General features: G+C 35.0%; 2 protein-coding genes across 2 annotated transcripts in view; one reads left to right on the forward strand and one right to left on the reverse strand.

Annotated features, from left to right (window-relative positions):
• LOC113514100 (putative ferric-chelate reductase 1 homolog) overlaps positions 1 to 14765 on the forward strand; it is a 45105-nt gene extending 30340 nt beyond the window's left edge. Inside the window, exons 4-13 of the mRNA XM_052902040.1 lie at positions 1693 to 1865; positions 4050 to 4203; positions 5679 to 6153; positions 6481 to 6652; positions 7552 to 7609; positions 8041 to 8194; positions 9263 to 9355; positions 10829 to 10941; positions 11455 to 11571; positions 12474 to 14765. Of these exons, the coding sequence (XP_052758000.1) occupies positions 1693 to 1865; positions 4050 to 4203; positions 5679 to 6153; positions 6481 to 6652; positions 7552 to 7609; positions 8041 to 8194; positions 9263 to 9355; positions 10829 to 10941; positions 11455 to 11571; positions 12474 to 12602 (1638 nt within the window). The 3' untranslated portion in view covers positions 12603 to 14765. The remainder of the gene's footprint in view (positions 1 to 1692; positions 1866 to 4049; positions 4204 to 5678; positions 6154 to 6480; positions 6653 to 7551; positions 7610 to 8040; positions 8195 to 9262; positions 9356 to 10828; positions 10942 to 11454; positions 11572 to 12473) is intronic.
• On the reverse strand, positions 14756 to 16554 carry LOC113514099 (DNA polymerase epsilon subunit 2). The gene has a single exon (XM_031911251.2). It carries the CDS (start codon positions 16406 to 16408, stop codon positions 14831 to 14833), a length of 1578 nt encoding a protein of 525 aa, XP_031767111.2. The 5' UTR covers positions 16409 to 16554; the 3' UTR covers positions 14756 to 14830.
• Positions 16555 to 16887: the final 333 nt, after the last annotated feature.

Consider the following 16887-nt stretch of genomic DNA (forward strand, 5'->3'; position numbering starts at 1 on the left):
TTTCAATCGTGAATCAAAATAATTCGTTTAGCCATGATTTATGTCGGTTTTTTTATAAAGCAAAATCTTGAATTACTCGTGTAAATAATTTTAAACGACTACCACATTACCTTAATATCTGTGACGTATACTAATTAAAACAAAATAAAGATTTACGAGTGTATTTCAACAAAAAAAAAATGTCTAAAAATGGTCATTATATATCATGCATATATATAATGATTTATAATAATATGTAAATATTTTAATTTCTGTCTTGCACTACTACTGCCCACTCACTACTTCCTATGCCACTGCGTTAGGTTGACTGGAAGAAATCTCTTTTAGAGATAAGTTCGCCTTTGCTAACATTGTTATTAACTTATTGTTGTTACTGTATGTTTTAGTGCAATAAAGAATATATATATTATAGTATTTTAAATAGGAATACAGGAAGAATTTGCTATTTTTGACAAGATTTTGCAGGTATTTTACCTAAGAGTAACGATGTCAGTTTTTATACATTGATGTTCAGATTAATTCCTTTATTCCATCTTCCTCTTTCCCTATATTTCCATATACTAAAGGGAGACTTTGTACAAAAGTCGTTTGCTTGGGTACCTCTGTCCCATTCGTGTTACAACCGTAATGCAGTTGTGTTTGCATGGCTGTGTTTCGGTTTGAAGGGTGGGATATGGCGTGAATTTACAGGGTACAGAGGAATAACACCTGAGTCCTCAGGAATGGCAACGCATGGGGGGTATCGTGGGCGAAACAGTATACTCTGTTATGTCCATGGTACTGCTCATGTCTATAGGCGACGGTTACCACTTTCCATCAGGTGGGCCGTCAGCTTGTTTGCCATTCTAAGTTGTATAAAAAAAAAGACAATTACTTACGTAAACAATTTTCCTGTCCATCAAACTAGTCTGTGTTGAAATAATTTCCTGTAATTTTGCATGAATAATATTTTGTATGGTATACTACATAGTTTGTATGCGTCATTTCTGGGAATACAAAATGTGTAGACGTGTGCGTAAACTGTTCAGTTACGCTCTGATTTCATGATCAATTTATAAATACGAATTGCAGTATAATTAGAAAAAAAAAAAACAACATAAATTACCACGCAGTAAGTTCGTACGTAGGTACGAACATTAGGTTTCTGTGTTTACAGAAACGTAATGAATAAATACCGAAAACGTTAATTGGGGCACTTCCATACAGATTTATTTTCATCATCATTTTTATATCATCAGCCGTTATCTGTCCACTGCTGAATATGGGTCTTCACCTGTTAATTTCAAAGTGAAATTGTAAAAAAATAATTTCATTCATGTAGGATGATTAAATAAAACAAAGTACCTATCTCACTCACAATTGTTATCCTTAATGGGGTAGTCAGAGATATTTTCCTATCTGTTTTTTATAAAGGGTGAAATTAAAACAGTATTTCTGTCTGTTCTATCGGTATACACTGGTGGGTACCAGTGAAAGATGATAGGTAACTATGAAAGCAGATCGGGAATGGCAACGCATGGTGGGTATCATGGGCGAAACAGTACACTCTGTTATGTCCATGGTACTGCTCATGTCTATAGGCGACGGTTACCACTTTCCACCAGGTGGACCGTCAGCTTATTTGCCATTTTAAGTAGCATAAAAAAAACTTTTACATTTATAATTATATTGATTATTTTATTTACGTTTCAGAACCCAGATAAGATTGTGGGCAAATTCATCAGTGTGCCAGACCCCGCGGCCACCCACATCATCAACTGTAGGGGCAACAATGATACCGTAACGCACTCATCACCCGATGATAAACCGGCCATGACATTCCAGTGGCAAGCTCCTACCGACTTCTTAGGCGGTATTGAATTCAGGTAACACGGGTAACAATGTTCATTAGATACTACTAATATTAGGAAGCCTATTACCGTATGATCCCGGCACAGATTGCGCCACCCCTTCCTTTCCTGTGTGTGTCGTAAGAGATGATTATGGGCAGCAGCGTTTCTCTTAAAACATCAACAAATACAGATTGTATTTGGTGGTATTATGCCTTTAAGAGAAATTGCGGTTGCCATTCCGCCTACAAAGCGTGATAACTATTGGCAAAACCCCCTTATGGGAGAGGCTATGTTCAGTAGCGGCCAGTTAACGGGCGATACAACTATGTGAAACTTTAATATTAAAGTTTGAATAAATAAATGTTAATTCGTCGTATTTAATTCGTTTAAAATTTCATTAAAACCTGGCCTTTTAAATAATAATAATTATTTCAGTAATAAACATTCAAACAATTACGTAGGCAATAATTATTCATATTTATACTTTCCTTTTCGTCTACATTGCTAGAATCTGCGGGTCTACCATGAAATGAAATTCCGAAATTTCGGACTCAATTTCGTGTTTTTGTTTATACTAAAATCGGATCAATAAATGGAATTTAACATTTCGTTCGTCATACATCCTATCATAAATGTCCAAAAGAACAATATTGTAACATTTTTAATATTTTCAAAAGGCATGTATTATGTAATTTTAACATCAAATTTGTGTTTCGTTTGGCTCCGAAATTTCGGAAAACACTTCATGGTAGGCCCTCTGTTACAAACACATGACTGACTCAAGACTAGACACTTTATTTCTGCAAAATAAGAAGAAATATTAAGAATACACAAAGACAAAAATTATTATTAATAATCCGATTCACCAATGAACAAAGAAAAGGATAAAAATGTTCCGTGCCTGGTCCGAGACGAGAAAGACATTCATTTCTCAGCTATAAATTAAAAATACCATCTGCTTCCCTTCACTGAATTCACTTTTAATTATTTTATGGAAAGATTCATCTCGTCCGGAAAGAGACAAAGTCTTTAAATAATCTAAATGTCCCTCGGCCGGGTTCGTGTCATACTTCCTATATTATTCCATCTAATACTTACTCCCCTCGATTTCAGGAAGTTTCGGTAAGAATCATTGGTTACAGTCATATTTAAAATATTTCCTTCCTTCCTTCCTTCCTTCGCATGCAGGCGACCTACTTGTTTCTTACGTAGTTCCTAGAGTTGTTAGAATACCCTTGACAAAATATCTTAAAAACCAATTTATAACTGTACCTGTGTTTATGCAAATAAGTTTCTTAATCGATTGACAAACGGAGCTGGCAAATAAATTATTGATTGGTTGATTGATTACCGAGGCTCTTGCCTCGAAAGACGAATTTTCAGAGAGGCCAAAATGGGCCATAAATTTTTAATAAGAGGGAAGGGGGGCGCCAATGTGAGTTATTGCCCGTTTAACCTAGTTACACCCCTGGCACCGCGTGCTCGTTTACCACCTTTTCACAAAATAAAGTATTTTAGTTTAAAATGTAGCTTTATCACGTTTATACATACGAGTAAGTACGGTTTAAGACATTTATTTCTCTAAAGATTTACATAAATCACTTAAATGAGAAATTTAAAACTATGAACATGCACTTAATATCTACTGTTAGCGAACGTAATTTATCAAACATCGACTAAAACTAAAACATAATGTGAAACTACCTTCATTTTATAAAAATTATAAAACAATGCGACTCAATACAACTAGTTGCTTATAATGTAAGGGCAATATCTACAATCTTCGGTTAACTGATGGTTAACTTACATTTATTGTACTATTATTTTATTTATTATTTGTCTCATTCAGTATACACTTAAATACGCAATTCACATGCATATACATGTATATCACTGTTGGCGAGTAATAAGTAGAGTAATAAGTATATAAGTTATATAAGTAAATAAATATAATATTAATAAATGTTTTTTTATTCAAGTAAATTTAATTATAAGTATTAACTACGAGTATTTTTGAATAGTATTTTTTTTTATAAACATACCACCCAGTTCGGAATGCAATTTCAGCTAAGAAAGAACGGCAAGAAACGAAAAATAATTGCTTATTTTTTCAAATAAACATTATTTTACAAAAAAATTTAATGGATAAAATGACTATCACGAACTTCTTATTGATAAAAAGAAAGAAAATAAAAAAAAATTACAATAAATTTTCAGAGCAACAGTAGCCCAAACATACGCAATGTTCTGGAGGAACGTGGAATCGCCTCTGGTGGAAGTGGTGACACCAGACACCATTATCACCACGCTGCCTCCCAGTCCAACTACAACCAGTACCATAAGAGAGCCGCCGGTTATCATGGAGTCTAAGGTACTAATGTTTTCTTCGATTTAAAAATCTTTTTATTGATAGGCTCGATTCTAAGGCACCGTTCTTCAAACTTATCTTTTTTTATGCAACTTAAAATAACAAACAAGCTGACGGCCCACCTGATGGAAAGTGGTAACCGTCGCCTATAGACATGAGCAGTACCATGGACATAACAGAGTATACTGTGTCGCCCATGATACTCCCCATGCGTTGCCATTCCTGGGGACTCAGGTGTTATTTCTCTGTACCCTGTAAATTCACTGCTTTATCCCACCCTTCAAACCGAAACACAGCGATGAAAATACAACTGCTTAACGGTAGAAACACGAATGGGACAAAGGTGCCCAAGCAAACGAGTTTTTACAAAGTCCCTCTCTGGTTATTCGAAATTGAAATTTAAAAGATAGTAGAGATAGACGCCTCAGAATCAACCCCATGCCTATAACATAGGTAACATTGCTTTCTATTTTAGTTTTATTATATAGGCTTCAGCGTGTTGCCCATTTCTAGTCACATAGAATAAAATATATAATATTGATAATACACATTGGTCCCTCATAAAACAACACACACAATTTTGTCTGTATTTGAAACATAGTCGTAATTATTAAAGGCTACTTATCTAATAGGAAAATAATCGTTTCCGCAGTCCAATCATGTCCAACTCTAAATTGTCAGGCAGATTTCATCAACCGAGAATATTGTTACATCTACCTCGTTCAGATTCTAGTATTCTTTATTCAAATGTTTGCCACCTCAGTGGTATAAAAAAAAAATAGACTCGTTCACAAGCTATTTAAATTGTCATCCTCTATGATTCTATTACTGTGTACGTTATGTTGTTATCTGCTAAGAAGAACCCACAATATACCCAATAGTTATTCTACTGCTTTATTACTACTCTACTATTATATTATTTATCCTTTTAGATCTTATTATATCCTATTCTATTCTAATAATTCTTAATTACATTAATCTCTGACCCTTATTAAAGGGAGACTTTGTACAAAAGTCGTTTGCTTAGGCATCTCTGTCCCATTCGTTTCTACCGTAAAGCAGTTGTTTGCATGACTGTGTTTCGGTTTGAAGGGTGGGATATAGCAGTGAATTTGCAGGGTACAGAGGAATAACACCTGAGTCCTCAGTAATGGCAACACAGCATGGGCGAAACAGTATACACTGTTATGTCCAAGGTACTGCTCATGTCTATAGGCGACGATTACTACGTTCTATCAAGTGGGCCGTCAGTTTGTTTGCCATTCTAAGTTGCATAAAAAAAATATTCCGTCTGTTGGTACGTTGGCAGTCATACGCGTACAAATGTTAGCGGAATTAAACAAAATAATATTAATTAGATAACCCATAGACTTAGTATAACGACTACGTTCAAGTAACCAGTGATATGAACTTCAAAGCAAAATAACACTTAATCCAATAAAATAAATATAATAGTTGTTTCAAATTATTATTTCCAGCCAAAACCTGCAATGCAGAAACGCGATACAATCTACGAGGGTTGCGCAGATACAAAACTATGCTTTGGTGTACCACAGAACTGCATCCCTAAAGGAGATTGCAAGGCCATTGTTGCCATATTCGTAGCAGGAGATGTATACACCTTCGAAATCCAGGGTACAGATAATCCAAAATATATCGCAGCCGGATTAAGTACAGATAACAAAATGGGAGATGACAGTGCAATGGAATGTGTGAGGAATGATAACGGCAGAGTCAGTCTATTCACGTCCTGGACTTACCCGAAGGCCGAGCCCTACGTACGAAGGTCTGATTCTCCTCAAGATATAGTTCAGCTGTTGGAGTCTTCGATTATTGATGGTAAATTGTACTGCAAGTTCAGAAGGGACACCGTATCAGTTGTGAAAGGGCAAACTTTCGATCTCGCAAACAATAAATATAATTTGATGGTCGTATCTGGAGATAGCATGAAAGGTGAGGACTTTATTTTATATTTCTATAACAAATCTATCCACATTTAACCAAGACCTCATTAATGTTTGCAAAACGCGAAGTTTTTGAAGTACCAATGGCTTCTAATAATAAATATGTCCACATTTCCTTCAGGAAAAGGTTCAAATTTCGCGAAATTGATGTTCGGCTGAGATGCAGTAATGACTTAATTATAGATTTGCACGTCTCTGGAATTCACTTCCTAATAACTTAAAGATGGCACAATCATTGAAATTCTTTAAAGCAGGTATCATAAAATTTTATTCTGAAAATCCCTCTTTATTATTATTTTTATTGCTAATGTTCCAGATCCCGATCGCGTGGGATTCCACTCGATAGCTTATGAGTCAACCGGTGAACCGTTGGCTTTGTCCACGGTTGGGTCAGCGGCTGGTGCCTCCAAGTTGTTGCTGAAGCTCCACGGATCCTTCATGTTGGCTGCTTGGTTAGGAACTGCCTCTTTGGGCATCTTGCTTGCCAGGTTAGTACCTGTTTATAATATTTTTATGTGAATCTGAATTTATATGCAACACGTAATAACCTACAGCGACCTCCGTATCCAATATAATAACGCGTTCAGGGTGTTGATGGGGCTGCCACGATTCTGTAGCGCGTCAGAGATTTCGCAGAGCATCGTGTAGATTGTTTTTATGGCACGATGCGGAAAAGTTGCGCATCCTTGGTGCGCAGAGTACGTGCCAGCGCCAACAGCATCCTGAGTATGATGGCAAGCAGGCTTGACTGTGTTAATCACTGCTGCGCAATTTCCAATGGAATTGTACAGCGGTGATTATCTGTACACTATTTTATATATTATATGTGTGTGTGTATTGTGTATGTAATTTTACTAACATTAGTTTTAAGAATATTGTTACTAATAAATATTTAATGGACCAAAAAAGTCCGAAATAAAAATTATTTTTATTATTATTATTATTATAAAAAGTAAATGCTGACTGCTCACAGAATGGAAAGTGGTACTTTCACCTATAGGCATGAACAGTTCCATGGGCATCACACACACTGTGACGCTCATAATGCATTTCAAGTGTTGCCATTCTATATTAATGTATTTTTATTCTTTTTATGAGGTACCAGCAGAAAACCAGTGTTACTTATTTAAATTTAACTCAGCATTAAGCTGCGGAGTACCCTCCGCAGTCCTGAGTTGGTTACCTTTTCATCATAGAAGCACATAAACCACCTAAATTTTTTTTGTTTCGCTTATAAATTCATTAATTATGTGCTCATAATGGTGAATAAATATTTTATCTATGGCAAATCTGAGTCCAATAAATATAATAGAATATCTAGTAGTGTAATAAATATGCACTAGGTAGTCTCATTAATGATTATATTATAATTATTTATTTATTATAGATACTTCAGACAAGTATGGGTCGGCAAACAGCTCGGTGGCAAGGACATCTGGTTTGCTGTAAGTACTACATTTGTTCTGTTTCTATAGACAAAATAAATACCTACCTGGTTATTTTTTTTTATAGATGGAGACGAAATAGTAAATTTTTTAATCGTTTTTTAAATTTAAATTAATTAGATTCAATATAAAAAATTCCATGTGGTCCCGGCATAGAATGGGCTACCCCTTCCTTCTCGTGGATGTCGTAAAAGGCAACTAAGGGTCGAAAATGGACAGCAACGTCCCTCTTAAAATATCACCAAAACCTAACAGCGGTTGTCAACCCGCGCCTGCCAAACGTGGCAGTTACTGGCAAACCCCACCAAGAGACAGGCCTATATTCAGCAGTGGACAGTTAACGGATGATGATGATGATGATGATGATGATAAATACAATAAATATGTTTAAAAGACATTTATTGATGTGATCATTCGAATTTCTATACCAGTACCACAGGATCCTGATGGTGGTGACCTGGTTACTGACAGTATGCGGGTTCATACTGATCCTGGTGGAAGTTGGCGGCTGGTCCACCACTGGCGACAACCCTCACGCTATCACTGGCATAGTTACTGTCGTGTTGTGCTTCATACAACCAATTGGTGAGTTGAAAGTAGTAAATCTATTCCTATAACATTAATTTGTGGTATTCGAAAGTTCCTTATGGTAGTTTATGGGGGAGACCTGTGTCCAGCAGTGAACGGATGATGGCTGAAATGATGATGATAAATATTCGCAAGTTTACAAGATACAGTTTTATTAGAGTAAAATTTTAGTAAGTTCTCAATTATATAATATTTTTATAAATTAATTATGAAAAACTGTTTATAATTACTCCTCTCCATCCAAAGGTTGCCTGAAAGAGATCTCTTTTAGTAAAAGGCCTCCCATTGTTTTTTCAGTGTGACCATTTCTTGTAATTGTTTTTTTTTTATAATATTTTTTATACAATTTAATATGTTTTATACAATTTAGAATGGTAAACAAGCTGACGGCCCACCTGATGGAAAGTGGTAACCGTCGTCTATAGACATGAGCAGTACCATGGACATAACAGAGTATACTGTTTCGCCCATGAGACTTTGTACAAAAGTCGATTGCTTGGGTACCTCTGTCCCATTCGTGTTTCAACCGTAAAGCAGTTGTGTTTGCATGGCTGTGTTTCGGTTTGAAGGGTGGGATATAGCGTGAATTTACAGGATACGGAGGAATAACACCTGAGTCCTCAGGAATGGCACCGCATGGGGGGTATCATGGGCGAAACAGTATACTCTGTTATGTCCATGGTACTGCTCATGTCTATAGGCGACGGTTACCACTTTCCATCAGGTGGGCCGTCAGCTTGTTTGCCATTCTAAGTTGTATAAAAAAAAACAGCCTTTAACTGTCCAAATTGAACATAAGCCTCTCCCTTATGGAGTTTTGCCTGTAGTTGCCAGTCTTGGCAGCCGGATTGACAATCGCAGGTAGGCTTTGCTGATGTTCTAAGAAGGACGCTGCTGCCCATCCCTCGCCCTTTCTTAGTCGTCTTTTATGATACTAACGGGTAAGGAAGAGGTGACCTATTCTATGCCGGGACCACACAGGCATTCACCCTAAGTGTGCTCGTTCCATACTATCTTTTAAACATCCAAATTTCATTATATTAAATTGCTTTTTATTAATTCCAGGTGCGTACTTCAGACCGCATCCTGGTACTAAGAAGAGGCCAATATTCAACTGGCTACATTGGCTTGTCGGCAACGCTGCTCATATACTTGGGAGTAAGTAAACACCTTTAACATTAGAGCCTTTCACTACTTTGTCTCTTTTTTAACCGACTTCAAAAAGAAGGAGATTCTCAATTCGGTTGTATTTTTTTATGATTTGTTTATTGATTGTTTCATATTTTATTTTCGGATTTATAATTTTTTTTTTTTTATTATCTGAAAGAATATACTTACAGATTGGTCTTATAATAATTTTATCAAAATCAATTCAGTGGTTTAATTTTTAAACCAAAATAACAGATTTTGTCTCTATTGAGGTAGTTTTTTTTTTTTTTTTTGTTGGAACCAATCTTTAATGATTAATGTGTTGATTTGCAGCCAGTAATATATTTATTTTCTCATTTCTAATTAATTTTAATTTTTATTATTTTTGCCAATTTTTAATTAAATTTTAATTTAATTAAAATTTGGAAATTACCATAGATTTTTATCTGTTGAAAAAAAAAACCGAAATAAAAATGAAGAAAAAAAATGATAAGAATATTTATTTCGTAACAAAATTGATACAATACTAAGATCGTTGTTGTGACCTTCTAGTAAGTGTTATCACCTGCATCAGAAGGTCACGCTCCTCCATAACCATGCAAATACAAATCATAGTACCATAAAATTAAGACATTAACATTATCTAGTGTTAATAATAAGTATGTCTAAATGCATGCTCACGTGTATGTTTACCTCTTACCTCTATTTATAATAGAAATACAAGAAAAATAGAATAGTGATGACATCCATATCATAATATTAATGAATAGAATAGAATAGAAACATTTATTGCCAGTAAACTTACAATATAAAATATAAATAACATATACAAAAAGTGTCCCACAAAGTTAATGTTTTACCGACTAAATAGTTTCATAATCAAGTTTATGTACTTCATCTTTGAAGCATTCGTATCGGGTCTTTTATTTAGTTTTTTTTTTAAAGAATGACAATGGAATTGTAACCCCGCCTACGCTAACAGTATACACTGGCGGGTCACCAGTAAAGGATGACAGATGATGAATAAGCCTGGAATTCAGCACGATGGTTTTCAAGGGGGACCACGTGAAATTCGCATTACTAACAACAAAGTATCCAGACTCGAGCGGGGGGAGGGGATTGTTAATAATGGGGAGATTAGTACCCATTGCTATCAATATGTCCAATCAGGTCGACCTCCACGCGGTCCCCTCTGGAAATAATCGTGACTAATTTATCGTTGACTTCGTCACGATGGGCTAACTGACCAGGTTTTTCATCCTTACTCATCCTTTTTCATCCTCATTGGTCCGCCGCCAGTGTGTACCGATAGCACAGACGGGGTTACCATTTCATTATCATCCATTAAAAGCTCAGGGTCGAACCATGTTAGAAAAGGTCATTTCTTAATTTAACCAGACTGTGAATCAAACGGGGACTTCATTAATGCAAAACAGCTTGCTTACCACTATGCTACAGAGGTCATTTTATATATTTTTTCAGTCGCAACAATATTCCTGGCAGTGTATCTTCAAAAAGCGGAATTACCTTCGTGGAGCGTCTACATACTGGCCGCTTTCGTCGCATTCCACGTTATCATGCATTTCGTTTTATCGGTGAGTTTTTTTTTTTATTTGGGCACAGATAAGGGTCGACTAACCCTTTACAACTATTAAAAGTACCTATCCAAATAGTCGGAATTCATTAACATTTATGAAAAAAATCCAACAAAATTTACCCAAGTTCACCTAATTGTGATATATTGTAATTAATTCTTTAAAATTGACATACATTTGTTAAATTAATTACATAAATGATATTTTTTTATGCAATTTGACCTGGCCGTGTAGGTCCTGGCATAGAATAGGCCACCCTTTCCTTTCCCGTGGGTGTTGTAAGTGGCAACTAAGGGAGGGCGAGAGATGGGCAGCAGCGTCCCTCTTAAAACATCTCTAAAGCCTAACTACGGTTGCCAATCCGCCTGCCAAGCATGTCAACTATTGGCAAAACTCCCCAAGGGAGGCCTATGTTCAGCAGTGGACAGTTACAGCTAATATGAAGATGATGAAGGCAATTTGAATTTGTGGGTATAATGATGGTCACATTCAATTTGACCTTCTATTGTTCAGCTGATCGTGTGCGTCTCCGAAGGTCGTATTAGCAACGGTCGAGTGAACACATTCCCAATGAAGGACATGCTGGGCTCGCGCCAAGCGTCTCAGGTCGACAGGAATACAGATGCACCGGTAAGGAACCACTATATATATGTATTTATGTAAGTTTATTTTCAGAAAGCCATAGCTTATAGCGTACCCAACGACACATGCGTATTTACGTATGGCGACAAACAAACCACCAGAGAGGGGTGTTGGCCCCGGACTGGTTTCCCCATTCCCCCGCCAGGGAATGTGCGAAGGCAAAGGAAGTTTATTTTTATTTATTTAGATATGTATTAATGTTATAGGATAACTGTAATAGAGAGGCACTATAAAATCTATGTCACATCAGTTGGGAAGGTACCAAATGACATAAACGCTCAGAAATTAAAAGCATAAGAATAATAAGACAGCCAGATAAATAGAAAAAAGCATTAGACAAAATTAAGGAACAATAACCACGCTAAAAAGAGATAATGAAGGATTAAAGAAAAATATAAGAATGGTATGAAAGAAGGAAGGATGGAATGAAAATAAAGGGAAATAATGCCTGACAAACTATACAAGTAGCAAGACTTTCGGAATTGTTCAATATGATGCCCACGGCCACTTGCATCGTTCGGCTCGCTATCGACAGGGAGTTCATCCTCATACCCTACAGCCTAAATGGTCGCGTACAACGCGGTTTCAGAGATGTTTTCTCCCACGAACACTCAGGTTATGGAATGAACTCCCTGCCGAGGTTTTCCCAAGAGACTACAGCATGGAGTTCTTCAAAAGGGGGGTAAAGAGTTGGCAGGGTCGGCAACGCGCGTATACCTCTGATATTGCAGGTGTTCATAGTCTACGGTAACCACTTACTATCAGGTGGGCCGTATGCTTGTTTGCCACCTCAGTGGTATAAAAAAAGCCTGGAATTTAATATCCGGGAACGTACAAAAAAAAATTGCATTTTCATATATGTCACTAATTACAATATATTTTGTCCACAGTTCTCCAGTTTCAGGAAGCTACTACTTGGAATATACGCTCCAATCATTATACTATTCGCCGTGGCCATGATTTGTCTCGTCGCGTTAGCTCCCATAGCAGAGACTTACACCACTTTGATGGGAGCATAATATAAGGTTTCTTAATTACGACCAAATGAATTTAAATGTATGAGGGCATCTTGACACAGTGTTTCTCAAACCTATGATGATAAAGTGACCTTGAGGTGTTTTATTTATTAATTTATAGGATCACCAACATAACCCTTTCAGATCTGAACGATACGGGCGTGAGTTGAACTTAAAAAAAAAATCTAAAACAGCGCGCAATTCATTTTTACGCACGAAGCTGAAATAACATGATAGTGAGATTCTAAACCAGCCAATAAGAAATCATTTTATCGGTTAGGTGGTGCAGTAGTCTCGTGCGTGCCGGCAAGATGGCTTGGCTCCAAAACACGAAAATATATTTAATCTGAAAGAAAAAAAAACTTGGGTCTGAAAGGGATAAGACATTAAACATTTCAATACAATAAATACACTGGCAGATTATATCTAACTGTTCTTACATTTATGGGCAACCACAGCATGCTTTGTGTTTGATAAACATTAAAATGGAATTAAATTATTAAATGTCATTAAATAAATAAAGATATTAACAATATGAATAATACGAACAACATCTCAGACGGTTGGGATTCCGAGGCGGCTCACTCCCGGGAAAGATGCAGAAAGCGGTGCTCTTAGATTCTGCTCGCATTGTACGCCGGTTTTTCTCCCTGAGGCCCTGAACCCGGGCCGACTGTGCTTCTGCCGGGGGTTAGTTGCCATCTCCTCTCCTTAAGAGGGGAGACGAGAATTTGAATAAAAATTGAATAATAATATAATTCATATTGAATTTTAAAATATGCAACCACTTCTTTATTGTACTTAATATTTGTGTTATGATATTGACGTTATGCATTTTGGAGCAAGGAGTTCTAGGGGATCTCAAAAAGGTCAAGACTTAAAACACTGTCAGAGTATTATGCAGTAAGTGCATTCACAATAGGATTACTCAATTAGTAAACTTTGGATAAAATATCAAAATCCTCTCAATCTAAAGGTTAAGAGTTGAAAAGCTGGAAGAGATCCCTTTTAGCGATGAGGCCGTCCACTGTTTTCTCGCTGTGTAAACTAAAATAACTTTTTGTAATTGTTTGCATCTATAATAGAAAGAAAAAAAAATTATTGCCAACAACAAAAAGAGTTACACTTATTAACAATAGAAAACAATATTAGGAAGTTTACTATTGTAATATTTTAGAGCATACAATAAAGAGATATAATAGATATATCTATCTATTATAATTCTATGCATATTTTTATACTACCATATTTTATAAGAGCACATTCTGGAAGTCACGTGACTTTTAAATTCAAACTTTGAGAAACACTGCAAAAGGTATCAAACCAATGACATTATTATAAATATTTAAGCGCAAAAATGAATATGATATGTACCTACTTATTTGTAAACATTTTGTATATGTTGAAATTTTAAATTAGAATCTTCATAAGAAAGTAGGAAAGTGAATGGAAATTTATATGTAATTTAATTTCAAGGATTTTTATATAACACACTTTTATGAAGGATTTTCTAATATAATTTTATAGGTAGTCTAACTTATAATAATTATTTGTAAATATACTATAAATACTTATATTTAGAGTTTAATTTTGAGAATTTTAACCAAATCATTTCTACCTACTTACAGTAAATTAGGTCATAGTTTTTATACAGTAATTTTTACAATCAAGAAAAGGAGCAAGATTTTATCTTTTTTAATTCCCTATAAACATACTAAAATATTATGAATCATGTAGAGATAAATGTGTATAAAAAACCATTATGAATAATAAATAAGTAAATAGTAAAAAAAGGAATTATTTGGCAGAAATGGAGCATTGCATGTCACATAATTGTAGTGCATTTGATATTTCAATTTTGATCCTTCACGTGGAATAAAATAGGCACTAAGAAATAAGTATTATTATTTTATTCCTCTAATTTATTTTTATATAAAAAAAGCATTAAAACAAAAATAACTAAGGCACATTCATGTATAACAGTTTACATTACTGGTTTGAAATACCAAAATTTTATATAAATAAACTATATGTAACAAATCCGTCCTATAAAAGATTTTTAAAAATAATTATAATGCAGAAATGTCTATTAGTAATATTAAATATATTTTATTGTAAATATAGTCTTAATGAATGTTTAAAAATAAACAAAAATATAAAAACAAAGGGTTTTTTATTACAAATATTTTTTTTTATATCCACTTACAATAATAGTAATGCACATCTTAATATCAACTATCATCTTTAGGTATCTGTGAGTCTTCAACTGTTTTTGAGGATGGTATGTACACTTTAAATGAATATTCAGTACGGGGAAATGAACCAGGATTGACAACTTGGCAGTCTTGGTACGATCTAGTATAAGGTTGGAAGTGATCAGCCACCACAACTAAATCAGGCATCGGATAAAGACTCAATGCATCTGCGTGTTGCCAGTAAATTGGCTGCACTCCCAACGTTAATGGAGATAGTGTACACTGACTTAACAATGTCTTAGTTAAATGGTCAGGTATATCTCCTGATTCCGGAAAATGTATAGAGTTTCTACACATTTTTGTGACCAAATCCTGTCTTAAAATTACCAGTTCTTGAGTACAATATTGTATGCGACACGGGTTCGTTGTGAATATAACAGAGTCACCCAATCTCTCTCTTATTTCTTTTGTAACAGAATTTGGAATTGGTGGTCTTGGAAGTATATTTGCTGCAGCAGGGTCCCCTTTTCCAGGGACAAAAATAAATTTGCAAGATTCTCTCAATTTTGTGTATTGATACAAAATGTCTCCTAAATTAGTTAATGCAGCTTTAAGCTGTATACTATGTTCAAAGCCATATGGGCATGATAAGAATTCACCCATAAATATAATAGCAATTGGTGGAAAGTCATTATAACCAGAAAATAAGGTTTGTAACTTTGAAATAACTTTCAGATTGTCCAACCAAACATCAGACAAAAATATCAACATTCCATCCTCATTTTCCTGTTCTAACTTTAAAAGATTTTTGGAGTTCTTAAGTAAGCTCTTAGATTTGCCACCAAAAGTATTCAAATTACCAAAATAAGGTAGTGATGTTGCTCTGCATTCTGACGGAGGCAGCACAAGGCCCATAACATGCAAGACTTTGTCATCATAGTAACCCTCGGCTAAAACAAAGCTATTCTCAGTAAATAAACCAGAATGGTATCTTGTCTGAGTCATATCCAATAGCACACTGCCAGTAGGGTCTTCTAAATGGTATTTTCCTTCTGTCAACTGAGTTAACAATCCCAATACAATTACATCATTAACTTTACTAGAAGAACTAAGTAATACCTCTATTTTACGCAACTGAAACCGTTTTTCTTCGGCCATACTGGGTAGTGCTTCTAGCGCGAATAATTTATTTCGCACTGTCCGCTGCCATATAATCATATACCTATCAATCAAATACTGAGCCTTCCATTTGGGTTCTGGAAACAAATTATTACTAGTATGCACATCTTTAACAAACTTTTTCCTCTCGTTATCATAATTCAACTTTGGTATACTGAATGCATCAATTACATTTAACACAGTCTCTGTTTCTTCGAGTCCATGGGAAGTACATTCTTTATATGCAATCTCTATATGTTCTTTCTCCAATACTGGTTGTGAAAGGCACTGCCGTAATAAATGAGCAGTTAGTTTTTCCAACATCTTTTGTCGCTCTTGGATTGATAAAGAACAAAGTTGTTCAGCGACGAATGTGCTCGCCTCTCGTCGTATTGTAAAACCACTAAGTTTGAAGGCATTGTTGACTTCAGCACGAATATTTTGTAGATCAGTCATGGTGAAAGTATAATTTTAATCACATATATTATTATATAACATTATAAATTTAAAAAAATTAGAATATATAAAAAAAAAAAACTTGAAGACCAGATACATTGTAAAAGAAAGACCGCCAAAACAAACACGGATATTATATTTTCAAAGTCAATGTCAATTTCAGATTGTCAGTCATATTAACTTATTGTCAGTCCAATTATCAAAGGCAATAGCTAAGAACAAGGAGTTACATGAAATGATAAAATGAAAACAGTAAATTATATGGTTGCCTCCTTCATTCTTATGCAAATATAATTAGTAAAAAGAGGACAAAAAATATACCATCAGTTGCTACTTTTGTTAATTGATAGCAGGTTAGTGTATAGAAAATGTTTTATCAGATAGACTAGGAATAGATAAATCGACTCTCGTCATGTAAAAAGCTACTTATTGACATAGATTAAGAATAAATGTAAAATAAAATTGCTGTCAATAATAAA

The sequence above is a fragment of the Galleria mellonella genome, unplaced genomic scaffold (assembly GCF_026898425.1).
Source record: "Galleria mellonella isolate WM207_F2 unplaced genomic scaffold, CSIRO_AGI_GalMel_v1 utg87, whole genome shotgun sequence".
NCBI classification, from domain to species: domain Eukaryota; kingdom Metazoa; phylum Arthropoda; class Insecta; order Lepidoptera; family Pyralidae; genus Galleria; species Galleria mellonella.